The 26,632-nt window shown below is 40.1% G+C and overlaps 1 protein-coding gene across 1 annotated transcript in view; it reads right to left on the bottom strand.

Moving 5' to 3' along the window:
• DOCK8 (dedicator of cytokinesis 8) overlaps positions 1-26,632 on the bottom strand; it is a 216,545-nt gene that overhangs the window by 110,265 nt on the left and 79,648 nt on the right. Inside the window, exons 6-14 of the mRNA XM_019661089.1 lie at positions 22,823-23,035; positions 18,115-18,200; positions 14,070-14,136; positions 11,886-12,035; positions 8,278-8,358; positions 7,057-7,216; positions 4,866-5,002; positions 3,229-3,322; positions 2,139-2,301 (exon numbers count right to left, since the gene is read on the bottom strand). Coding sequence (XP_019516634.1) covers positions 2,139-2,301; positions 3,229-3,322; positions 4,866-5,002; positions 7,057-7,216; positions 8,278-8,358; positions 11,886-12,035; positions 14,070-14,136; positions 18,115-18,200; positions 22,823-23,035 — 1,151 coding nt within the window. The remainder of the gene's footprint in view (positions 1-2,138; positions 2,302-3,228; positions 3,323-4,865; positions 5,003-7,056; positions 7,217-8,277; positions 8,359-11,885; positions 12,036-14,069; positions 14,137-18,114; positions 18,201-22,822; positions 23,036-26,632) is intronic.

Below are 26,632 nucleotides of genomic sequence, written 5' to 3'. Positions count from 1 at the left end.
AGGACAGCTAAGGAATATGCACTTTGCATTGTGGGTCCGTTTCTCATAAAGCCAAGTGGGGTCCATGGTAAATCCTCCTAGGCCTGCTCTCCTTAACATGCCTGCATTTCTAAGTCATTCGTGCACTAAGGCATGCTGAGTCCTGCTGTGATGTAATTAAGGGTAATGTAATTGCAGCAAGGAGTAGAGAGCTGTCAATGCTTCCCATGGGTGATTAAATGCTGAGGGGAAGTTGAATAACTACAGAATTCATTTGGTGTAAGTTTATTCCAATGTCACAAGCATCCCACCCCTCCCACCCCCCCACCCCCATTTATAGGATAGGGTTTCTAAAAAGATACAAACACAGCATCCATAAGTAAACATTTTCATGCCTTCATCTCCCTTTAGGGAATGGAGAAGTGAAACTACTGCGTCCTAGGAATGCTTATTTATTTAGGAGGGGGATGTGGGCTTAGTTTGTATAATATTTAAGGAATGAGGCTAGAAAACAAAAGGGCTGCCTCCAAAAGGATTAAATGGTGGGGGTGGGGGAGGGGAGACCTGTGTACTTCCACACTGAAAGGAAGGGGCCCATTTCTAGTTGTATGGATGGTTATTGTATTTCTCTCTGTAATTTTTTACCTCAATGAACCACTCGCTCCTCCTGTCTGGGTCTCAATTTTGTGCACCTGGAAATGTGGGGATGGGTGTGTTTGGATCAGGTGAGTTCTGAAGTTCTTTGCATTTCAGTCCCACACACACATAGATCATACCAGAAAGTGTGGGTGAGGATCTGGGGGAACCAAAACTTTCTTACATGGCTGGCATGGTTGCAAACTGGTACAATTTGGGGAAAAAGTGGCAGTATGAATAAACCTTAAAATGTATATTACTTGTTACCCAGTAATTTCACTTTGGGGCACCCTCCTTCAGAAAACTTTCACACATGTGCCTCAGAGAGACCAAGACAAAAATTCTCACTGCACAGTATTTGTAAGACCCCCAAACTGGAAAAAAAAATGCGTAATATCTATCAGTAGAAAAATAGAAAATGAATAAATAAAATATGGCCTCTTCACACAAAGAAATACTATACAGCAGTTAAAAAGAATGGCCAAGTGCTATATAATACAATAGCAATATTTCTAAAACACAAGCGGTTAAGGGATTCCCATTGGTTAAATTTGTGAAAACCTGAATAACTAAAAAGGATAATGACAGTAACTGAGTGTGATACATTGAATTGATAAAAATTCATGCGTCTACAGTAAAACACAAAAAAGAAAAAAATCATACTGTTGGATAAAAAGTACAGTATAACACAGAGTGTACAGCCATTTATGTACATTTAAAATGAACATAAAATAATACCATTTGGTGTTCACAACTGCATATATAGACATACATACATGTGTGAAACCAAAGACAATGGAAGGAAGGATACAATTAAGTTCATCAGTGATGTTTGGGAAGCAAGGTAGAAGCCTGTGACTGGGGATAAAGGAGACTTCAACTTAAACAGCCCCCACGTGAAGGGTCTCCAAGAAACGGAGGGAGCCTAACCTTTAGGCCTTCACTGTCTAACTCCATGCTATCCAGTATGGTAGCCATCAGCCACTTACAGCAACTTGAATTTAAATGCAAATTAATTAAAGTTAAATAAAATTAAAATTTCACTTCTTCCATCGCCCTGCCCACATTTCAAATGCTGAAGAGCCACATGTATTGGGCAGCACACATATAAAACATTGCTATCATTGCTGTAAATCCTTTTGGACAGGGCTGGTCTCGAGCTAACAACCTGTCTTCTAGACACCGAGAACATTTTGGTGCTGCTGCTGTTTCCCTAATGCACCCTTCTGCACACAGGGAAGCCAAGGTAATGATGAGGGGGATCTTTTCATCTCTGGAAGGAATATGTCCACTACAATCCTAAATTCCAATTAGAACTGAAGCAACATTTTCTTGTTAAAGAAAATGAGATAAATCATTTTTAGAAGGTGATCTAGCAATGATCTATAGTTATGTAAACCTATCTCATTTTTCTCTAAAACTTAGGAAGTAGGAAGGTAAGAAGTTGAAGGAGGATGACAGCATTATCCCAACAAAACGCTAACTGTGGGTTCAGTGGTTTCCCAGGAGCCCGTGTTTCTTACCTGTACACAGTATGAGGGACATAGACTTCTCGGATTGGAAATTCCAAAATCTCCTTGTGCGGACGTGTCCGGTTTTCAGGAAAGGGTCTCACTGGCAGCAGTTCAGGGGTCAGACAACAACTGATTGTCTCTGGAGCTAGGGAAATCTCCAGTCTGAGCAAGCCTAAGAGGAGAAAATGGTACTGTTTTAGGAAAGACATTGTCATGTTCCTAGGGAATCAAGAAAGATTTCTGTGGCATATTTCTTTTTCAATGTTTTTTATTTTTTTATTAGTTTTAGGTGTAAAAAACAATGCAATATTTATACTTTTCACCCCTCGCAAAGTGACAATCCCCCTCCCCCCATCCACTGTTCCCGCACCCCCGATATCATGCTTATCTATTACAGTTCCATTGACTCCATTCCCACACTCTACTCCACATCCTATAGCATATTTCCTTTATGAAAAATAAAGAGAAGTGGGAATGTAAAAGTTTTGAAATTCCCAGCTAATTTCTTATAGCTGGAGAAAAAGCATGTCATGACAACTTTTGAGATTTTGTTTCTAGACATGAAAAAGCAAGAAATTGTACAATGAGTAGGAATGGATTAGTGGATCTTGAATGCCCCTTCCAGAACTACCACAGTATGACAATACGTAGTTCAGTAACTATTGGTGGCTTTCGAACTTGGTTCTCCGGTATCCCAGGGTGCTGCAGAAGTGCCTCAGTGGCTGTAAGCTGAGGATAAGAAAGGTGCCCTTACCTTCTACCAAGGCAGCTTCCTTTCACTTTTGTTTTCATCCTAAGAGTTCTGTATAATATTTTATATGATAAAAGAGGCTCTATTCAAACAATTATCTGATTCTGAGAAACCAAGTCTAAAGCATGTTTATTTACATGTAAATCATTTATTTACAGTCAATACTTTAATAGAAAATGTTAATAATTTTCTGAAAAAGTAGACTAATTCAGACTCTTTAACTCCTAATGAAAACCGCACATTTTACTTGGTAAACATGATTTTATGAATTTAGCACTTGATAAATAATGTGTCTAATCATAAATGACCTTGGCACAGCTTAAGAAGATAAAGACAAGCCATGTGTACCTGGAATTGACTTGACTCTTCTCTGTAAGGATGAAGATCTTTTGTAGTCAGCTAAAAACTTGAATAAGTCTTCATCACTGAGGCGATCTCCCTCCTGCCAAGAGAGAAGTCAGGGTTAGTGGAGATGCACATCCTGGGGTAGAGACCAACGATTTCTGGAAAGATCTTTATCTTTACATTTTATTTTAACATGCCTTTCATAGAAATTAGGATGACAGGCAATGCTGAAGTCCTTTAGTTAAACTTCTTGTCAAATATTCCTTTTTTACCACTCCTGGCCTCCTGTCACTCGGCCTCTCATCACTCCTTCTGGGGACAGGGCCTCTACTACATTCCAAGGAAGTTGTTTGATCATTAGGAATCTAAGCCAAAGGCTTCTTCCCTTATAACTTAAGCCCACTGATGCTTGTTTTACTTCCTGGAATAATACAGAATAAGTTTACCTCCTTCTTCAAATATTTGAAGATGGAGAAAGCATCTTCCCATCTTTTTCCTATCATTTTCTTCACAGTTGTCTTGACTAAGAAGGCTAAGCATAAATACTGCCCTCTATGTGCCCACATGGGACAGGACTCTGCTAAGAGACCCATGGGCAAGAGAGCTCTAACCGCCTGGTAAGGTAGGTAGGTAAGTGTGTCTTATCCTCAAGTGCAGATAAGGAAACTCAGACTTAGTTAAGTCAAGTCCTTTGCCCCGCAAGGTAACACAATTGGAAGGGGTGTATCTGGGATAGAAACCCTTTCAGTCCCATGCTATTTCTATTATGCAGCGTAGTGCACAGAGCCCTCAGCATCCCATCTGTGTTTTGGTTTGTTAATCCAACCCCTTGAAGACTGTTCGAACTGTAGAGAATGGTCTAAACAGAGTCAAACCAAGTCTAATTCCAGTTTGTGTTTTCTTTGGTAGTAAAATACACATACAATAAAGTTTGCCATCCTAACCACTCGTGAGCGTGCAGTTCAGGAGTGTTAAGTACATGTACATTGTTGGGCAACCAATCTCCAGAACTCTTTCATCTGGCAACACCGAAGCTCTGGACCCTTTAAACAAGGGTCCCTACTCCCCTCTTCCTCCAGCCACTGGCAATCATCATTCTACTTTCTTTTCTATGAATTTGATTACCCTAAGAAATTCTTTGTTTTTTAAAGTCCTAGTGTTTACTGAGCTAACAAAGTGCACCATTTGCAGTGGTCACACTCCATGAGCAAGCAGGCGGCCCTGCAAAGCCAGCACATGAAATAGTGGTAAGGACAACAGTCAGGTCAGGGAACCCTGAAACCAAGGGGGAAGTGATGTGTCAGACTGTTTTCATAGTTTAATAAATGAATTGACCATGAGAGTTCAAATAGGAGAGTTTGTATTAATGGGAGCAAATTCTTCTCTCCATTAAAAGAGCGAACCCTCACTGAGCACTTGCTATAGCCCAGGCACTCTGAGAAGTGCTTTATATGCCTCATGTCCTCTAATCCTCCTAAAAGGCAAACGAAGCAAGTACCATCATCCCTGCTGTGCAGATAATGAAACTTGGTGAGATTAACTCCCTGTTCTCTTAATCACTATATATACACCCCCTTTAGGTTCCAAAACCCATGACATCGTGGGGACAAATCCAGACACACTGTAACGTGGAGAGATACCTGCTTGAAAAAGCTGTTAATGGTCATCGTGGTGGTCTTGACGTTGGATCCAACCCCATTTTCCTCCAAGGACAGAGTTCTTTCAGAAAGCCTTCTCGACTGGGACAAAGTTCTCCGCTCACCCACAGAGCCTTTCCCTTTGAGGAAAACAAATGTCATTGTAATGTATGTCTTTCTGTTATTAACAGGTTATTAACTTTACCATATAGGAGATATGTTTACAGTCACTGAGCAAGAACATTGAACATGGCCATTCTTGTTTTGAATGAAAATTTCCCTCCACTGGCCCCTGCCTTTCTTAGATCCCCTGCTGGAGCCTCTAACCTCTGACCAGAGTGGGAAGACTAGAGCAGTTACAGTCCCCTCCCACACGGAGGGTAGAGCAGGCGCCACCCAGCAGGAGTCCAGAACTGCAGCCAGAACAGGGTCTGTAGATAAGCTTTATTTAGTCAACAGTGTTTGCTTTTGCTTTATTTTAATTTGCATTCCACTGGGAGAGGCATGTACTCAAATGCCCTTGGAGGCATGTGGGACTGCGACCCCAACAGGCGAGGGTCAGCCTGAGTCCATTCTGAAGCCTGCTATGGTCTGCGCCCACTGTGTGGACCAGGCAGCAGAACTGGCTGACCCGCCTAATGGGGATTAGAACCCTGACTCACACCCAAACCTGGGCTGGGACCCTAATACTCTGCTTAGTTGTTTGGTTTTTTTGGGTTTTTTTCCCCCTTGTAAGATTTAGGTGAGGATCTTGTTTCTTATGCACTGCAAAACTCAGGGGTTCTATTATGAATAAATTGCTTAAAACTCTAATATTGCCAACCTGTCTCTGAATATTCTCTTATCCTTAATTCTTGCCACCCTGCCTCAATATAGTACCCTGCATCTTCTGGTTGCTTCTCAAGAACAGCCTCTGTAGTCATCAGATTCCTTTATCCTAGACCTAGACATTACTGAAGCCCCAGCAATCCCCATGCCTGAATTTATGGCATCATCAAATTTATGGTGTCCTATGGACTCTATGCATAACTCTTTTAAATAAGGCTACCTCAGTCTACATAGAGGCTGGTGTTTAAAAAGAAAAGCAACAACACTGTGGTGTGAAGGTCAGGATGCACTAAAGTGAGGTTTGTTATTGATAAATCAGAAATAACCCAGGGGTTCTGTCCGGTAATTATACAACAATAACCCCAGGATTGCAGCAGCAATAATAAAATACCCTTTCCTCCACTCCTTGCTAAAGGCAACACTTCAGAAGTGGCAGAGCTAAGGAATGCACGAGAAATGTGACAGTGGACTTAAATATTTGCTGGATACGAAGACATTTGGGAAAATAGAAACTCTGCCCAGGTGGGTGGGACTGCTTGAAAACTCTACAACCGTCTTGAATAGTTTCAAACCAAACCTGTTTAAAAAAATGAATGATTTGGATCAAGGGTGAGGTGATGAAAAAGAGAAATATGCTAAATAAATCAGAACAGTAACTAAATATTCTTTTGGCATCCACTTTCTCATTGCACTTGGCAAAATAAACTTTAAGGGACTGGAAATTTTGCTGAGAAACCAACCTGAGTTTTGCTTTTTGAAACCCCCGTGACAGTGGCTCTTCTTATGTTCAGAAGTCAACCACAATGCCTTTGTTTAACACACTATAAAGATGGTTGTTATATTTTCTTGTTATTTTCAAGAATTTTACTTTCAAGAGGAGGTGACTCCTGAAAATTAACTTTTTAAAGTATCAAACTGCCCAGAAAATTCCAACCCAAAATCTTACTATAAGAGTATATTTAGGGCCGGCCAGTTAGCTCAGTTGGTTAGAGCGCAGTGCTCATAACACCAAGGTTGCCGGTTCAATACCTGCATGGGCCACTGAGCTGTGCCTTCCACAACTAGATTGAAGCAACTACTTGACTTGGAGCTGATGGGCCCTGGAAAAACACACTGGCCCACCCCCCACACACCCCCCAAAAAAGAGTATATTTAAACTCCACAAATCTTCACAATAATTTTGGGAGATCATTGTCCAATCATGCATTTGTAATCCAGCCATAACAGTGTTTCATCCTATTTATCTCCTTATTCCTTCTCATTCCCCACACCTTACTGTACGCCTAAGCCCCCACTAATAAACAGTTGAGCTCAGAGTTGGTACATTGGGGAGCCCACCCCTTCCCACTGCAGCTGAAAATCTTACCAACCATGGGATCCACATCGGTTACCTCCCTGTCTAGGGTGGAGACACTGAAGAAACTTGATAAGCTTATGGGAGCCCAGGCAAAGGGCATCCGGTATTTCCCCAAACGTTGGCAAAAGGATTCAGCTTGAAGTTTTAGTTTTTCAACCTTTTCTTTGCTCTAGAGGAAAATGGGAAGAGACAAGCAGAAACCAACAATATGGGACCAGCACCAAGTCAACTGCCCTGCCATGGATATGACTGGCATCTCTAAAATCTCTACCCTACTGATTAAGAAGGGTGAATAGGCAGAAAGCTGACACGACTTGGGACAGAAGTCTAACAGATAAGGGAATACAGATTAGAAAAGGGGGAGTTTAAAGAAAGGCTACATTCAACTATTAAATACACCTTCAGCTTAAAAAGTTCAAGGTTTATTACACCAGCTAATCAACAAGTGCCTCTTTAGGGGCTGGTTGCACGACTTGAATTCATGTGAGAGAATCTTGGGATAAAAACTTTGGGTATCATCTACTATGCGCTCAAGAGAGCCTATTTTTCTAAGTTCCCTTGGAAAAGTCCAGAAAGATCTATAAAAGTTCCTAACAATTTCCTTGTTAGGTTGAAAACACTTCCAAGGTGTTCTTTCTAGGTTCAGAGCAAAAGGTAGATTTAAAAAGATGTCTTGAGTTCAATCATATTTGAAATTTATAAGTCTATAGTATGATGCTGATTAGGCAAGTCTTATTCCAGAAAGACCATGCTTTAAAAATCATACCAGGTGCTGAGAAAACATATCCTTTTCATAAGCTCAGTACCTATGTTGAATTAGTCAATTTATGATGGACAGTAGTCTCAGCCAATTTCCAAATATCCATACCAGAAAGGATGGTGGCCCATGCTGCTGAGAAAAGTCAGAAGAGCTCTGGCACTGTTTAGTTTCATGGGGTACCTGTGGCCCTCCCAACCAGCTGGGTCAGTCAGAGACTCAGAACCTAGTCAAGTTTGAGGGACAAACATTGGTGGGTCTATCATCATTTGTTGAGTTTAATAATTTATTTTGTTAAAAAGTTATTATCAATGACTAATTTCTCTTCCTTCTTTGGTTTAAATACAACTTATTTGTGTCTCATATGGGGACATATTATGGATTAAACTCCATTAACTATATTGTGGAAGACTGATGAAAATTATCTGCTTATTCTAAGGTGTCACCATTTAGCAATGCTCAAAATAGCATACCTTTCCACCATCACTTTCCTTGATAACCATGTAGGGTTCTGCGCAGTCTCCAATCTCTCCCTGCTGAAGGACTTTTTCAATCTACCAACAAAAATAATATTAAACAATGTATATGAATTATATCCATATAACGGAATCTATTCAAACATCAAAATGATGTTTTGTGACAATATTTGATGACATAGGAAGATGTCCATAATATACGGTGTTTGATTTAAAAAACTCTTAGAAGAGTACTATACAGTTTTATCAAAAGTCATAAAGGCATATTAAAAGGATGATAATACATGAACAGCAAATGTTAATAGTAGTTATCTTGGCATGATGGGATCATGTGCTATGTTTATTCTTCCTATTGCTTATGAGTATTTTCTATTTTTGAACAACAAACAAGCATTATGCCTACAATAAAAAAATGCAATAAAAGTTATTTTATAAAACAAAGCCCATGAGACATATGTAGGAAGTGAAAAGCTCATTTTCTTTATTATTGCTTACAATGTAAAAAAGAGATATGACCTCTGTAAAAGTCAGGTTTGGGAACTCAATCCCTCCACAAAAATGAATAAATGAACAAAATAAATTATCTGTAATTCTCTCCCTTGTTATTTCCTATTAGGGCTGCTTCTCTGACTTTAACAGACTTGGAAAGAAGCCAAAAGCAGTGGGCTGGTGCAGCTTTTCACTTTGCTAACTGGCTGGTAATATGAATGAATGCTACTATTGTCAAGTATCTTCTTCGGTTTTGCTTCAGGTAAAGGATCTGGCTGACTATAAATTTAGGTACCACGTTTAAGAGACAGAAAAGGCAAATTTTGAAATTTCCTAACCCTCTGCTCCAAGAACATTTAAATGAACTTAGATGTTGAGGAAAAAAACAAGTGGATTTAGTTCCATTAGCTTGTGTCATTAGTGGAGATGATTACTGAAGAAGGAATTTGGGTCCACATATTCCAATAGGCACACATTCTTGATTGGCGCTATCAGTTAGGCGTAAATTATGTAAACTAGAAATACGCTAGTGATGGAGGGTGTCTAACGGAGTTTCAAAGGAAGTGGCATGGAGCTGCTCAATGATCATCCGTCCCAGGAAGACTGCAAGCAGGAACTCTCTCTTCTCACAGAGGAAGTTTAAACCCTTTCCCATTGCCAGAGCATGAAGACAAGGCTGATGGTCCTGAGAAATGCCCCAGGTTAAGAACACAGACACACAACACAGAGCTGGAGACTAATGAGTATTCCTGCTAGTCAGCAATCACTCACTGATTCAATCATTCAGAAAACATTTGTTGGGTACCTTCTATGGTGGCTGCTGGGAAGACAGGTGGTGAACACAATAAGCCTGGACCCTATTCTCCTGAAGCGCATAGTCAGGAGCTTATGGAGCAAATTGGAAGGAAGCTAATTTTTCCAGGAAGTCAAAGGATAAAAATGGGGTCTTTAAAGTAAACTTTGAACAGAGATAAAGAACCTTTTCATTAGGACCCTAAAGCAAGGACTGGGAGTTCCACGGCTTTATGCACTAGTATCGCACAGTGTGGAACCCACAGGAGGGGGACCTCTAGGAGCCGGAAGCAGGAAAACCCGGATTGGACCAGACCAGCACATACGATTCCCTTCATCAAGCAGGACAAGGGTAACTGCAGCTACTTCATGAGAAGGAGCTGCAGGCTGCTAGGAGAGCCCACTGTATGGTCCTTCGTGATTTATGTGTAAAAGAAATGAACAAACCCTCATAACCATGGCAGGTAGGGGAAAGCACATCAGAATAACCTGGAAATTTTTAAAGTAAAAAGGCTACCCTCTGTTCTATTTAGGAGGGGCTGGTCCGATGCCTGCTATGTCTATTTTTAAAGTTTTACATCAGATTCACTCTCATCCTTACTCTCCATCCTTCAATTGAGAAATAAAACTTTTAAGCCTAAAATATCCCCTTAAAGCAATATTACATGCAATAAGCAATTAGGTAACTCTACATAAAATACAGTTAAGATCCTGGTGCTCAGCCTGAGAATAAAAATAAGAAAGAAGCCTCTCTTACTGAATGGCAACTGCCTTAACAGATGTGCTAAATATTACAATACCATTTACTATATGTTTAGAGGGGGAAAAGCTACAATTATAGCATTACAGAAGAGAAAAACAAATCAGAAGCAAACCAGGGACTGTATGAGTAGATTTAAATTTCTTAACTATATCCAAGATCATTGAGAGAATGTTTGTTATTACCAAATGAATGCATTTACACATTTGAAACATTTGGAATAGATTTAGTAAGTAATAGTGGCCTATATATAAATGCTACTATTTAACAGACTACTATGGATTAACCAAAATAAAGTCATCCATGGAGAAGTGGAGTTTGAAGTAGAATTTGGCTCTGTAGAACTAGTGTTGACTTCTTTGGTTTTTCAGGCTGAGAGGGAAGTTTGGATTTAACTACAGGGCTTCGACAGTGGGCTTTAAGCTAATTTTCTTTATATGTCTAAGTAACATTGCAGCAAAAAAGACACACATTAAAGTTTAACAATATTAAATATGTCTTTTTAGCAACAGAATTTTTAACTATAGTTTCCATAAGATTAAATAAGTTTCCTTCAAGCTATAGTAACATTTCAGAGTCTTATAAAATGGTGGAAAGGAAGCTAAAATGGAAAGACATCTGCCACTTGATAAGTGGCTTCCAAGTCACCTCAATTCTTTGAAATCGTTATTCTAATCCCATGGGATCATGGGGGATTCAATGAAATTATGGACATCAAACCTGGAATGCTGAGTGTACATGAAATCAAAACACCTGGATTTATTTATTTATTTTTTTACAATGTTGGGGTAAAGAGTCAGTGAAACTAATTATTTCACTTAAGGTAGGTAAAATACTCAATGTCAGTTGTTAATTTCTAACCAGTCATTTTGGTGTATAGAGAAAGTCTCTGGTTTTCTTACATCAGCAGCGCACAGCCTAGGATGACAGGTCCTTCTACTTATGATCGCCTCCCACCTCCCCACCCGGTTTTGACTCTTTACCTAGACATACTTAGTCTATGAGATGGTGATAAAAAGGAAGAGCGAAACTTGGAAAGCATAGCCCATACCTCAAATTGTCAGAGCCTAGGCTTGTGGACATTTAACTATGGGTGTCTACAAATACGTGAACATCATTAGAAAACTCTTGAGACTTTCTCCACAGTAGTCTCCGGGAGCTGTATAGTGGAGGGTGCTTTCATTGGTTAGGAGAAAGGGTGCCTATAATGTGCCAGGCTTTATTCTGTAATTACAACTACCCATCAGGGGTGTTTTATTATCCCCACTTTACAGATAAGGAAACTAAGTCTCCAAAAGGTTAGGTAAATGGCCCAAAGTCATATAACAATCAAGTTGCAAAGCCAGATTCAAAACTAGGACTGTGTGACTCCAAAACCCATGGTTGTTCTAGTATTCAACAGAGAATTTGCTTGTCAAGGAAAAGGATAAGTTGAGAAAGGAACAAACTGAATCTCACAGAAGACAGAGAGATAGTTCTCACACCTCTCTCCCACGATGCATGCACTGGGAATAACGCAAAAACAGGAACATTGGAAGGTGCAAATCAGATTGTGTTTCATTACCTTGACGACTAGGTAGATGTCTGAGGATGGATAGGTGACCGAGAACACCGCAGATCTTGCCTGACTCGATATGGCAACAGAGGGTGTATGGGCACGCAGAAATCCTTTGAATTGGTCAGAGTTCAGGTCACAGTGAAAATTTTCCGAGATCTGGAAACGAGTAGCAAAGTGAAAAATAAGTTAGATTTGGTGTTCTTGTGGCCTAAACACATTTTAGAAAGACCAAAAAAAACATACAGAAATTTATCCAAAGGAATAAATGTAATCATAGCCACAGTTTATAGTTAGTGGCTGCTGGGAAAACCAATACCTATTTTGTCACAATCTCTAGATATACTGGGGCCATTAAAGATATGTTCCTTGAAACATTTAAATTTTTATTAACTCAGCAGTATTTCCTGAATATCAATGGTGTGCTAAATACTGCACCAAAGAAGAGCCAGACATTGCCTCTGCCCTCAATTAGTTTACAAACAAAATGAGGGAAAAGGCAAATATGTACACGGAGAGCAAAATATAAGTGATCACCCTCATACAAAAAAAGAATTTACCGATGGTGAGAGATCACACCCAGTGGGGGTGATGCTTTTCTTGGAGGAAGCATGTGAGATGCATGGACCTTGGAAGAAGACTGTGCTAGGCAGAGCTGGAGGGTGATGGTGTACCAGGGATAGAGTCCCATACAGAAATATTACAGAAGCTGGAAAACGGGGAGTGAGTTTAGTTAACAGAGATTAGTGCAGCTTGACTCTGCATAGGTTACAGAGGGAAAGATAGCAGATGAGAGCCATACTGAAGAAAGCCAGGGATGGGAGCTAAAGCGTTTGTTTTTAAAGTTGTATACAGTAAGGCTCCATTAAAGATTTTGAGCAAGAGCATGGGATGATGAGTGCTCCTTGGCTCATTAGCGTGGTGTTACCTATGAGCCGCTGTATAGTTGGGTCTCTCTTGACCACTAATAGAGTTATAGCTGAGTTGGCTGCCCAGGCAAAGACTACATTTACCATCCTCCCTTGCAGCTAGGAGTGGGCATATGACTAAATTGTTTCCAATGAACTGTGAGCGTAAGTGATGTATCAAATATCTAGGCCCCTCACCCAGCTTTTCCCTTTTTCAGGAGCTGCAAAAACAGTGACAAAAGTGACGCTGGGAGAACACATATTGAAGATGGAGGAGCCCCTGCCAGCGTGAGTTCCTGAATGACTCCGTGAAGCAGACCACTGCTGACCCAGCACCCCCTACCCTGGATTGTTAAAAAACAAAGCCAGAAACTTCTTTAAGCCAGTGGGTCTAAAAATGTGGTCCCCGGACCAATAGCTTCAGCATCACTTGGGAACCTTTTAGAAATGTACATTCTCAGACCTACCCAGACCTACTGAATCAGAAACTCCAAGGGAGGGACTAGCATCTGTTGTAACAAGCCCTCCAGGTAGTTCTGATGCACAGTCAAGTTTCAGAACCACTGCCTTAAACTCTGGAACTTGGGGGTCATTTTGTTTTAGCAGTTAACCTACCCTAATAATACAAATCTCAGTGATCATTAGTATTTATTCAAGAGATACACATTTCCTTAAATACAGAATGGTTATGGGTAGAAAGGGGCAGAACCGTCTTACTCTGGTTTTGCTATTTTTGTCTTCCTCTGGGAGTTACAAAATGACTAAACAGTAAAACATGCATGGAGAGTCTTAGGTCTTTGAATTCTTTTCAATTAAAAGCACATTACAGTTGGTGAGGGCTTCACCCTGTGGCAAATTTAGACTTTCACTGCACAAGACAGCCTTCCCTTCATGATGAGCCTATTTCACAATGCAAAAAAATTCCCCCAATGAAGAAATAGTACATGCATATCGGAGCTTGTTAAAAACGTATTTAAATTGCTTTGTTTTGCACGTAGCCCATACACTGCTCTATCGTTTCTCTCTTATCCCAGCCAGGCCTCTCGCCATCCTCTGGCCAACCTGCAGCCGGCTTTCCTTTAAAGGTTCTTCAAAGGACACAAGTGACCAACACTCCCAGATCATTCCTTCAAAAGCTGCAAAGGCAATAGAACTGGGTGTATCAATGGTCATTTGCTTTCAAATCAGATGTGTTTTTGCTGAATAGAAGTGAGATTTAAAAACATGAACCCAAAGACTCATCAATAATATGTGTGCCTCAGGGATGGGTTTTTTGCTTTTTTACCTTTTTTCTTTCTTTAACATCGTAGAGGGCAATGCTGGCAAACAGAGGCTCAATTTCAATCTCAAACCTGTCAGAGAAAAAGAGAAAGATCTGTGTAGTTTTAACTTGGACAATCGTGAATTTTCTGAAAGTGCCTGAATATATAAACTGGTTAAAAATATAAGTAGTTTCCAGAAATATTTTGATAACTCCATGCATATGAGAAGCACACTGGGATATCAGTGGAGAAATATGGAAGGTTCATGGAACATTCTTAATCATTTGAGGTCATGGTGGGTAATACATTGTCCCCATAAGTGATTGTTGGTGGCACCACAAGAAAAAGTGGGTGGAATATAACCATCGTAGCTGCTGTGTTTTCAGAGGGTCGAGTCTCTGTCTTAGGTAAAGGCCTTATTTACAGTTTATGTTTTACAGCTAAGATAGGAATCCTTATTATTCAATTCTAAGGGATGGGCTTTTCAGGTAGTAAAAAGAAGAGTTCAGTTGCTTTCCCTTAGATTTATAGTGGGACCATCAGAGGAAGACTGGGTGACCCTTCCTAACTGCACTGCCAGGGAAATTGCTGAGTTGAGGTAGGGGGAGAGAACTGAGCAGCACCAATAAACATTGAGGTGTGTGGACCCAATGACAGCAAGAAAAGAGGAGCCCTCATAGTGGCCCTCACTGCCCATTCCCCTTGGAAAATGGTGGGTTTGAAAAAAATGCACCCCCAAAGCATAATCCTGCCACGTTATAAGATACACACGGAGCACAGAGGTGCACCTTCCAAGTTTCTCAGGATAACAACCTGTGACCTTGAACACTGCCAGCTGCGAGCACCAGTAATCGGGTCCATTACTGCAGAAGTCATGCCAATTAGGCCAAGTTTTGTTTCAAGGCTTATGTGAGAGGATGGGCTCATCATTGGATAGCTGTGCCTTAAATGACATTTTTAGAAGAATGTTTGTGCCTAGGCTCACCAGGTATGACCTGGCACGGTTGATCTGTATTTAATCGTGTACTGCCTGCTACACACAGGTCTGTATATTCCTGTAATTTACTTAAGTGCGATGTACTGAATGTTAAATTCTCCGTGGTTCAGAGAAAGAAGAAGAGAATGAACATTTGTGAAACACTTAAAATTATGCTGTGATAAGTGCTTTACACGCCAATTCCTTTAGGCTTCACAACAACAGTGGAATGTAGATATTATCCCCATTTTCTTAGGTTCGGAGAGCTTAAGTAATTCGCCAAGGGCCACAAGGTTAGGAATTGGCACTCAGGTTTCTGAGCCCAGTCCTTTCTGATCACAGAACCTGAGTTCTTTCTACCAGTGTTTCTCCAAGCATAGTTCCCAGAAACTAGCGTTTTGAAGCAAATAAGGAGTTTGTCAAAATGCAGGTTTCTTAGTCCCACCTGAAATCTACTGAACCAGAGTCTCTTAGGGGAAATGGTGGTGGGAGGTCTCCCCAAACTTTCATTTACAACAAGCTCCCTGGGTAAATTTAATGCACACTAAAGTTTCACTATTAAGAAGGCTCCTTTGAGCTGAGGTTACTTTGCATAGATGGTATTACATTTTAAATTAAAAGATTTTTCCACTTAAAATGCAAAATAGGAAGATACTCTGTCATTATTTTCTCTTTTTTTGCTGCTATACACATTTACAGACTTGTCACCAGCCTAATTCTGTATGTTCAAGTCTTTAGATATTTCTCAAAAGCAAAACAAAAACAGTTACAGATCTTGGTAATATTTTTAAAAGTTCCCTAGGTGATAAAATCTATAGTTATATAAATACAATTCTGCTTATCGATGGGGAAACACGTTTCTTTAACATTACCATTAAAATTTTACTATTCGTATTTTAACCTTCTAGGATTATTTATAAAAATTTGCTTTCTTTCTTTTATCCAGTTTATTGAAAGTACTTATACCTAGGACAACCTCTTCCGTCCATCTCTCTTGCAGGTTTATGTTGATATGGATACTACTTAAGACACCTGAGCAGGTCAAGTGTACTGAGCAAACACTTCAATTGCACTTAATTTCCGCTTTGGTAGTTGGAGAAAAAAATCACTAGAAACTAACCTTTACAATTTTCATCAAGAGAAATCCAAGCCACTCAATTTGTTTTTCAAATAATACACATCTTTCTTAGTGGCCATATTTTCCCACCTGTGAGAACAGCTGCCATTTATTTGTTGCAAAGGTCTAGTAGACAGCTTGGTGATAACAATCACAAGGGAGAATTCCTCCCATCCTAAAAGGCATAATTCCTGCATCAGAAAGCGGCCTGATGGGCATCCTGTGGGGGCGGGTGAGTACCTCAGACAATAGGATGGACTTCCTGAAAGAAGCAGAGGGGAACGGAACAGCCACTTCCACTCTGTCCTCCTACTGAAGGACTAGGAGGCTCCCACTCCCAGTAGGCTTTCCAGGGCTAGAGTTCACCTGTCTCTACCCTTTACCTAATACAGAGCCAGCTTATGGGCTGCTCATCTCTGTGTATAAGAAAAAAGGTCCTAACTGCTCCCCCATCCTACTGCTAGTAGAATTGGCTAGGGGAAGGGAGCCCCCACAACGGGTGAGCAGTCAAGCTGGCTTGTGCTCTGAGGAGTGGAGCTGGAGAGACGATGTATTCCCATCAGAAGTTTATGACAGGTAGGAACTTTGAGGCCATCTTGTCTCACAGCTTCATTTACAAAAAGGGATTCAAAAGCCCAGAGAAGTTTTCAAGGTTGAAACAAAGCCTTGAATCCAGTATCCAGATGCCCTAATTGCAAACCAGGTGCTACTTAAGGGGGGGTGCATGGACTGAGGTCAAGAGATGGATGACTCCCCTAATAGGGTATGAAAAAGTATTATGCTTATGCACCTTTGCCCAGGTGGAGCATTTACAACTTAATATTTTCAAAAGGGTCTATGATTTGAAAAAGTCAAACAACTAATTCTCTAAAGCAGCAGCCTGCAAAGAGGAAAGAGAGGTACACAAGCACTCCAGGGGGTACGCAAGACAATGCGTTGGAATGTAGAAAGAAAATACTATAATTTATTCTCAGTTATTTAGTTCAGCCATTAAAATTTCTTATATAGGTATGTTTTATAATGTATATAATATTTTAATATGAAAGTACAAAATTAATACACATACATAGAGGATGTGATTTTTTTACACTGGAAGTAAACAATTAAACAATTTGGAGATAATTGCTTTCAAGTAGATGTGGCAAATAACTGGCCCACAAGATGAATCCAGATTGCAGACATGCTTTGTTTGAATTGTGAGGTATTTTAAAAGGAAATAAAATTTTAAGAAGAAAATCATGCAGAAAAGTCTGGATTTCCATCTCTCTTGGCAAAAAATGCCCCCAAGAAAACAGACAATTGACAAAAATGGGCCTGTGTACTTGGATGGCAAGAGTTGGTCCTACTAGTGGGTGCCCCTTTAAGACAGTTAGCTTCAGTCCCCACTGAGGGCAATACTCTCTATTGCTCTAAGGTACTGAGACTGGGTTTTGGTTGCATTTTCAACCATGTTTGACAGTGTTTCAACAGTAGCATGCTGGTAAATGTTTAACAAACAAGTCTCTGGAAAAAAAAAAAAAAGAAAGGTTCTACCTTGTAGCATTTTCATAGTTTCCATGTTATAAATATTTCCACCATGGCTAATTTCAAGTTACCAATGTGACTTCACTGAATAAAGAGTTGGAAAAAGAAATGCACAATCAGCTCTCATGAGTTAGTCAGAGCTGACCCTAGCACACCATTGGCTTCCACTGTTATTTTTCTTAATGCAGACCATTTCCATTAATTGCCTTACATGCCTAACCATAGTGTTTGCCTTCCCTATTACAGAAGAAAGACTGTCAAAGGTTTGGTAGGCATAGAACTCAGATCTAACTGACTCCAAACTCTGCTCTTTCCACTACCTCACAGCTGCCCACTGTTAAATGTGTTAGGGGAGCCTCCCCGATTCAAGCTCTGATGATAAAGACACAGTTTATATCTAAAAGGCAAGACAAACCTCAGTGTCATGGTTAGTATGTTTGCCGATACTTACTTCAGGGTCAGCAGCTTGACCAATATTCTGTTGCCCAGATGTTCCTTAGGACATTCTGGTACTGGACGTATTTCCACAGCATCCTCCTATTATTAATCACATGGTAAAGAAATCATTAGTGAATTTTCATGAGGAGTTCCATGTGGAGTTAACCCAGGGAAAGGAAGGCTGCCATCCACCATTCAATTCAACTTGCATTTTCTTTATTTCGAATAGCAGAATAACACTTTGACATTTACAAGAGAGTTTGTTATCCAACCCCCAAGCTTCAAAGTCAGCCTTTACAGCAAACATTTTCTCCTTTTAGAAAGCCAAGCATTTAAGACAAAGAGATGGAGGAAGGAAGGAAATGTGAACATGGATATGACTTATTAATATCCACCAGATGGCATTGCAAAATCTTATACCTATTGTTGGCTTTTTTTTTTTTTCATTTTGTTTTGGGGCTGCTCTAAGTATACATTCAGAGTATTTCTCCTGCCAAGGACTTACTAGTAAATATGTGTGTTTCAGACTTGAGATATGAGTCAGAATAGTTCACTTAATGCTGTAAAGCATCAATACTATATTAGAGTGTCTTTCTCAGTTCATTGTTTTCTTAAACAGATGATAGAGATTTGGGGTTGAATTTATAGGTTCTATAAAGACATATCCAGCTAACACTTGCCAAAATAATAAGTACAGAAAAGCTTAGTAATGACAAATTAAGAGATATACCTGTCTATTTTATCACATTGGAACTTAAGGCTTAAAGAGAAACATCAAATCTCTGTTGTAACGTCTGGCATACAAATCTAAACTATCGTGGTATCTTAATTATATTCATGTATGCAAAGATGAACAGTGTAAGTCCCTGAGCAATTTAATTCAGGCTCTTGCAAGAGGCCACCCAAACACTGGTCAGTGGTCTGCAGCTCACAAGGGTCTAAGAAATAGAGTCATGGCTAATTGTATTTCCTGGGCTATCAAGGATGAGAGCTTCCCACTAAATATCCCAGAGCAGCCATAACATTTTTACAAGTGGCAATAAAGTCACCTCCTTGGCAAATCTGTACCCAATATGGTAGAATAGACAACATAGTAAACTCACCTCTACTCTAACTTCTATTCTCCTTCAAGGCCCAATCCTGGGCCTATCAGTTGGCCATCTTGCTGGGTGGAGTTGCTGACTTTGTTTCAGAGGAGGCACTGTGCTGATGCCTACACTGAGCTGAACTCCCTCAGAGCAAGCTGGAACTTTTAGGATGATTAGAACAGACACATCTGAAAGGGAAGGTCCCCCTACTGGAAAACAACCTCAACGTAAAGACATTTGTGGGTTTCTATGACTATGTTTGGTCTGGATTCAACCTTTGGAATCTTTCTTTAAAAGCTTTGCATTTGGTAAATTGTAAATATATACAAGCAGAGAGAATAACACAATCAACCACTTTTGCCCATCACCTAGCTTCAACAATTCCAACTCATGGGCAACGTGGTTTCACCTATATTCCTACTTACCATCAGCCCCCACTCAATACTGGATTACTTAGAAGCAAGGCCACAGACATCATATAATTTCATCTGCAAATGTTTCAGAACAAGTCTCTAAAGATAATGACTTTTAAAAACACATAACTGTAATACCATTATTATTCCTAAAAAATTAACAAAAATTTCTTATTGTCGCTAAATATGGAGCCAGTTCCAAATTTCCTCAACTGTCTTAATTTTATACAGTTAGTTTGTTAAGCCAGGGTCCAAACAAGGTCTTAGGAAATATTGATGTATTTCCTAAGTTTCTTCTAACGTATGACCTTCTGGAGCCTTTACAGTTGTCTGAAATAGGAACAAATTCCCAAAGAAGTTGAAGAGGAAATTTAAAGTTTTAGTGAATACCTGTTTTCGTTTTCCTGGGAGGTGTTTTGTGTGTGTGTGTGTGTGTGTGTGTGTGTGTGTGTGTGTGTGTGTGTGTGTGTGTGAGAGAGAGAGAGAGAGAGAGAGAGAGAGAGAGAGAAAGAAAGGGAGATGGAAAGAAAGAAAGTGACAGAGAAAGATAACTTGAGGAGATGACATTCTTCAATAACTTGAGAGAGAATTGGCCCAATGCATCCTGAGTATCCCCCACTTTTTTTCCTTAATTGGTTGGGTTCTGTCACTGGCAACCAAAATGCAAACTCTTCAATGACGTGGAGTATAGTGGCATCTTTCTTAGGGATCCACATAGGATGACACCTTTTATAGACTCAGTGAATCAGGGAAAGAACTCACCTCATCTCACTTGGTGGTTGAGTTCTACTTCTGCCTTTCCCGTAGACTCAGTCATGATATAGATGTAATAATTCACCTCTCTTCTAACTTCCCTCACCAGTAAATAAAATAATGATAATATAATTTCATTGATGTGTTGTCAAAGAACTCAGCAGTTGTAATCATTTCACGATAGTTCAGAAATTTACCCTTCTTCCATGAGACTTTCGTTGGAGAAAGTACAAATTACAAGTAGAGATGTAATTTCTGTGTGTCCAACTTTAACATATTAAATGGCTGGTATGGGGCCCTCAAGCATTTTAGATGTACCAATTTAAAAATTACTAGTACACTAATTACAAAGCATTCCTCTCCACTCAGTGAAGAGGCCCCATGAGGACCTCTGCTAGATTATAACTTTTGCCTCAATTGAGTTTCTGCATTGTTCAAAGACCATAAAATAAAGTTCCTTCAAAACAGTCTGTGATTCATTCTTTTAATCAGTTCAGACTGGATATCCCCCATTTAATCCCATGAGGGAGCCTTTGATGAGTTGATGTCTCACTGGAAGTATTACATCCTCACCCTTTAATTGTTTTCTCTCTTCTGGTGCCCACTTTGGGTCTCCTTATTACATATTAGCACTTCCATCATGGAATTGGGAGGAAGAGGAATGCAAGTGAAGATCAAGTCAGTCAGACTTAATATTTCTTGACAAATTTGGTGAAAAAGTTTTTAAGTTACAGATGGAAATTGAGGTGTTATGAGATAAGAGGTGATGGTTGATAATCATTTTTCAATTTCGATTATGTGTGTCAATATAGCACGTAGTCACATGTAGAGAGGGTTAGGATCTCTATCCTATAATTTACCTGTTGAGTCTTGAACAAATTATTTAGCCTCTCTGGTTCTTACTTTACAATCTGAAGAGTGGAGATAACACTGTCCACATTATTCATATTTATTTTTAATCTGTCTCATTTAGAAAAGAATTTGAGGCCACAGACAAGACTGCAAATAAAATAAATAGATGAAAAAAGCCAAGGTGGTTGGAAAATACGGATAAGAAAAAAAGAGAGCTGAAGTAAATTCAAGACACCAATAAGTAAGCCACCAGGTTTAGTAGAGGTAAACAGAAATTTGACTCTAAAGAATTTAGGAGAGTCGATTACAAGACGTGCACTATCTCTAAGTACACACATTTTCTCAGGGGAAGCACAATTCTTCTTTGTCTGAAGGCTTGAGGGACCATTTCCCTTTGGATCCTCATTGAGACAGGTGCTGGGTGATGAGCAGGTCAATGTCTCCAGTAATACACGAACAGTGCACACAATATCGTATCTCATGGCCGCTGTTTCCCTTATTGTCCTTGTGTTGACCAGTGGTGAGCCCATCGAAGGCCAAGTTAGCAAACACAATTCTCAGGGGTGACAGCTTCACAAGGTGTGAGAGTCAGGCTACCTGATGGTCTTGCTTGATCCAAAGATCAAATTTGAAGAATTTTGAAGCATGGATGGATGGCATATCTTTTAGGCAAAATTTCTCCAAATCTTATTTCTTGCAACTGAACTTTTTTGTTTGTTTGTTTCTTGTTTTGTTTTTTTAGCTGAGCCATCCTGCCACCTGTTGGCAGCTCAGCGGCAGCTCAGCACGGGCCATGAATCGAACCGGCGACCCTGTTGCTCATAGCTCACACTCTTGAGTAAGCTCTTAACCAACTGAGCCACTCAGCCAGCCCTGCAACTAAACTTTTAATAAAATTTGGACAGCAAAGATATTGCAGTAATCTGTACTGGCAAGACCCAGAAGTGCATGTACTGTGACATACAGAAGAGAAGACTGAGAGCCTCATGTAAAATATAAGGAGCTAAACAGCCTCAAATAATTGTCATCCTGGTGACCACAGGCAAAGCCTAAATTATGAAATCATTCTGGGTCAGGTCCAATATATAAAGAAGTGGACAATCAAGATCCTGACTTTCTATGCATTGGGAGCATGGCTGTGATATTTCAGACTGGAATGTTTCCAAAGCAGGTCTCTCAGGTTGTTCATCGAGACCACTGAAAAAAAATCTTAACGAAGCACTAAAGAACATCAAGGTTTAAGTAATACATGTCTTGATGGACTAACTGCAAACCATACCTCCAAATAACTGTCTGGTTTGATTGATGGAGTGGAATTACTGTATGCAAACCCTTGCAGTCTTTTGAAGGTTATATGAGATAATATCAGTGAACGTTTTTTTTTAAAGTGCTATGAAAAACTTATATCCTAGTTACTATTGGAATCTCATTTGTATAACTGATCAGTAATTGGCTCTGCTATTATACAGGCTTGCCGTCGTGAAAAACACAGCCCCAGAAATCATACGATTAAGCATCCTGACAATGCTGTACAGTAAAACTGAATAACAGTATCTTCCTGGCGAGTCTCCATGCGTTCACTGAACGTCTCCACCATGGAGACGGCCGCACCCACCTCGTCCACTGATGGGTAAAGGGCAAAGAGCTCGGCCTGCCGGTTGGTCCTCCGAGCCTCCTCATTCTGCTTCTCGAAGTCCTCAGCGCTCACATGTTGCAGGAGGTTTTCCAGCCGCTGGTCAGGCTGCAGGCTGCGGAGGTCGAAGTCACAGGCAGTGAGGGGGCCTTTCCCAGACACGTCACACAGCACGTTCAAGTGGCGGGGGCCTGTCTGTGAGAAAAGACACATCCTTGTGAGAGAGATCGTGGTTGTAAAACGAGAACTAAGCCATCCGAGATGTCTCAAGGCTGCTGCCACGTGTGATTACAGAATCGGGTCTTCAGGAATTTCTGAGCAAACGGGGGCTTTGACAAGAATCACATCTAAGCTTCCTGGCCTGAGCATCCTAGAGTTAAAATGTCTCCTTTCTACCTGAAAGCAGCATACTCACTGGATGAAAATAAACCCATCCTTGAAGAAAGGTTTAAAAACAGCATCAGGTTCCTATTAGTTTTTGGTGTGTTCTTTTCTGGAGATTGGGAGCCAAGTCTCTTATGAGCCATGTTTCCATCTCACGCTCAAGCAGAACAGAACTGGAATAAGGTGTAACAAAAATGAGTCCGGTTTGTTTTTGTTTTGTTTTGTTTTTACAATATCCCCAACATCTTCCACTTCCTGTTGTTCCTATTGACAGTCACTGGTTGGGTCCTTTGTCTGAATAAACTGATCACCGGGAGCACAGCCCTGCTCCCTCCCTGTCTTCCAGTGTCCCTGTCCACACATTGGCTAAGAAGGTCACTTAGAAGCCAACCGAGGGTAATAAATAGCCTTCTATATCAGGTGTGTACCCAGGAGTACCCTCCAACTTCTTCTTTTTTTTTTTATTAAAGTTTATTGGGGTGACAATTGTTAGTAAAGTTATATAGGTTTTAGGTGTACAGTTCTGTAATATATCATCTATGTTTCACATTGTTCACCACCCAGAGTCAGTTCTCCTTCCATCACCATATATTTGATCACTTTTATCTTAAAAAAACAAAACAAAAGAGTCTGGACTAGGGTATCAAGGGACCTTGTCCTAGCTCAACTCCAGAATTTGGTTTTTGAAAGCAGAAAATAAGATGATCTCTGAGGAGCCTTCCCAAATAAACTTTATATAAACTCCAAAGCTGAGTCTTATGTTTCCGGAGACAGAGATGTGGGCATGGAAACACTTTCCTATAGGACTTCAGTAACGGTTACAGGAATAACCACCAGAAAAAACAACAAAAAAAGGAAAAGCATTTGCTATTCAAGCAGTACCCACTTTTAGCTCAGCATGTTTGAAAAACAAAAAGTCTCTTAAATCAGCTACAAAGTGAATGCTTTATTCTATTAGAAATGTTTTGGAAATTGGGGACTGCAAAGACTTGGAAAAGAATACATAACCATAATCAACAATATGTCATAAGAATATAGCTGGATCTATTATAAACATCTATAAAAGTAATGGTAAAATGTTACCCTAAAGCTCTATTAAATGCACATACTACTATACCTTTTGTGACATCAATCTACCTCATAAAAATGCTACTCTGCTAGATCATAAATTTTACCCACACTGAATGTGCTAGCAATAATAGTCATACTTTAATTATTTGTCTGGTTATATATGTATTTCCAAAATTTATCCTAGGGGTATAACGGGACAAGTGAACAACGATGTGAGGATAAGAGTATCTCCGAAACATTGTTTGTCATAACAAAATAATAGGAAAACCTAAATGTCCCCCAAAAGAGGAAGCATTAAGAGACTTTGGAACTTTCAAACAATGGAATATTACATGCCCATTAAGTAAGAAAAAAGAACATGCATGCATTGGAAAAGATGATCACAGTATATGGTATTGTTAATATAAATTATACATAATATTATACACAATATTATGTATAATTTGATCTAATTTTTATGAAATACCTGTGTACCATGGAGTCACATCGTATATGTATGTAACTTACATAAACTCAGGCATCCTGCCTCATCAGTCCACTCAATAAGGTACATGAGAATGAGAATGAAAGAGAAGATACTGCTGGTCATTTCGGGGTCTGAGTATGTCTACATGATGAGTATTAGCCTAATACTTAAAAATATAATTTTTTTGTAACTTGGCTCTGAAACCCAGCCAATGACTTAACTGAGTGCTCCGTTAGTATGCTGGAGGAACGTGTATGCTTTATGGGTGTGCTGGTCATTCGCCTATTGTCTCTCAGCTCCAAATTCATCCTTTTATACTCTGTTCTGTGATGCTAGGTCTGTACCCAGCAAATCACATTTCTGCTTTGCCTGCTGCTCCCTTTAAGGTATGTCAATAAGAGGCACTACAGGGAGATTGGATGGCTGGTGCTGGGAGAAGAGACTGTCCCCTTCCTCGCTGCTGCAGTTCCTGTCACCTTGGTAGTGGCAGTTGTTCTAGCCTATAGCTTCTTTTGGCACTTCCAGGCCTCCTTGGAGGCCCCAGAAGCAGCTGGGCAATTCCTCCTGTGAGGAGGTCTGTATCTAGACTTCCTGCTTCAATGAGGTCTTTCCTCTGAGATCCTGAGAGCACACCATCTGCTAGGCGATGCCCCCACCTCTGAGATTTGAGTCCTAGCTCTGAGGTCCCTTTTCTGAGCTTCTAGGGATAGGTAGCTGCAAGCTCTTCTCACTAGACCCATGGTTCTCAAACGTGGTCCTGGGACCAGAAGCATGAGCACCTCCTGGGAAATGCTAATTAGAAATGCAAACTCTCAAGTCCCATTCCACACCTAGTGACTCAAAAACTCCAGAGTGGGACCCAGCAACCTGTGCTTGAACAAGCCCTTTAGAGGACCCTGAGGAAGCTAGGGTTTAAGAACCACTGCCCTAGACCTCAGCCCCAGGGGGGTGTGCTGTCTCTTATGGTTATGATTTCTGTCTGGATGACTTCAATGTTCCCTTTTGGTTCTCCCAGTCCTCCAGAACCTGTTTAATCAACTCCCTTTGTTAAATTTCTTCCATGGAAATACCTAGTGTGGCTTCTGTGTGACAGATACAAGGAACAATTTACTTGGTCGTCATTTGTGGTAGAAACTGATTTAGTCAAAATGACTAATGAAAAATCTCTTAACACTCCCTAGAGAGCAGCATACACATCTTCTAGGCCTCAGTAAGCCCATCATATTCAGCGCTGGAATTGAGGACTGATTCCTCTAGAGAGCTCAGATTCAGTAATTGGCATGGCTGTAGAGACTGTGTTGTTTGAAAAATAGATATGATTTAAAACACCCTCTAGTTATATTCAGCACAGTGAGATGTTTGTGTTATGAGGGCACCTGAAATCTAAAAAAACTAGAACGGTATAGAAGAAGTCCTATGCAAACTTGGACCAATGTCTTCCTCTGTGTTCTATTTTTCTCAATTATAAAATGGGCAGGTTGGACTAGAGCACTGGCTTTAGATTTTTTTTTAATTGTGATAAAATATGCATCACATAAAATTTACCATCTTAACCATGTTTTAGTGTACAGCTCAGTGGTGTTAAAGTACAGTCACATTGATGAGCAACCAATCTCCAGAACTCTTTTTCATCTTGCAAAACTGAAGCACTATACCCATTAAACAGTAACACCCCATTCCCCGCTCTCCCAGCCCCTGGCAATCACGATTCTACTTTCTGTCTCTATGACTTTGACTACTCTAGGGACCTCATGTAAGTGGAATCATACTGTATTCGTTCTTTTGTGGCTGACTTATTTCACTTAGCATAATGGCTTCAAGGCTTGTCCCTATGGGAGCATGTGTCAGAATTTCCCTCCTTTTTAAGACTG

Source organism: Hipposideros armiger, unplaced genomic scaffold (genome assembly GCF_001890085.2).
Source record: "Hipposideros armiger isolate ML-2016 unplaced genomic scaffold, ASM189008v1 scaffold_335, whole genome shotgun sequence".
Taxonomy (NCBI): Eukaryota; Metazoa; Chordata; class Mammalia; order Chiroptera; family Hipposideridae; genus Hipposideros; species Hipposideros armiger.
Note: the sequence above shows the minus strand (reverse complement) of the source record. Positions and strands in the feature narration are given on the sequence as shown.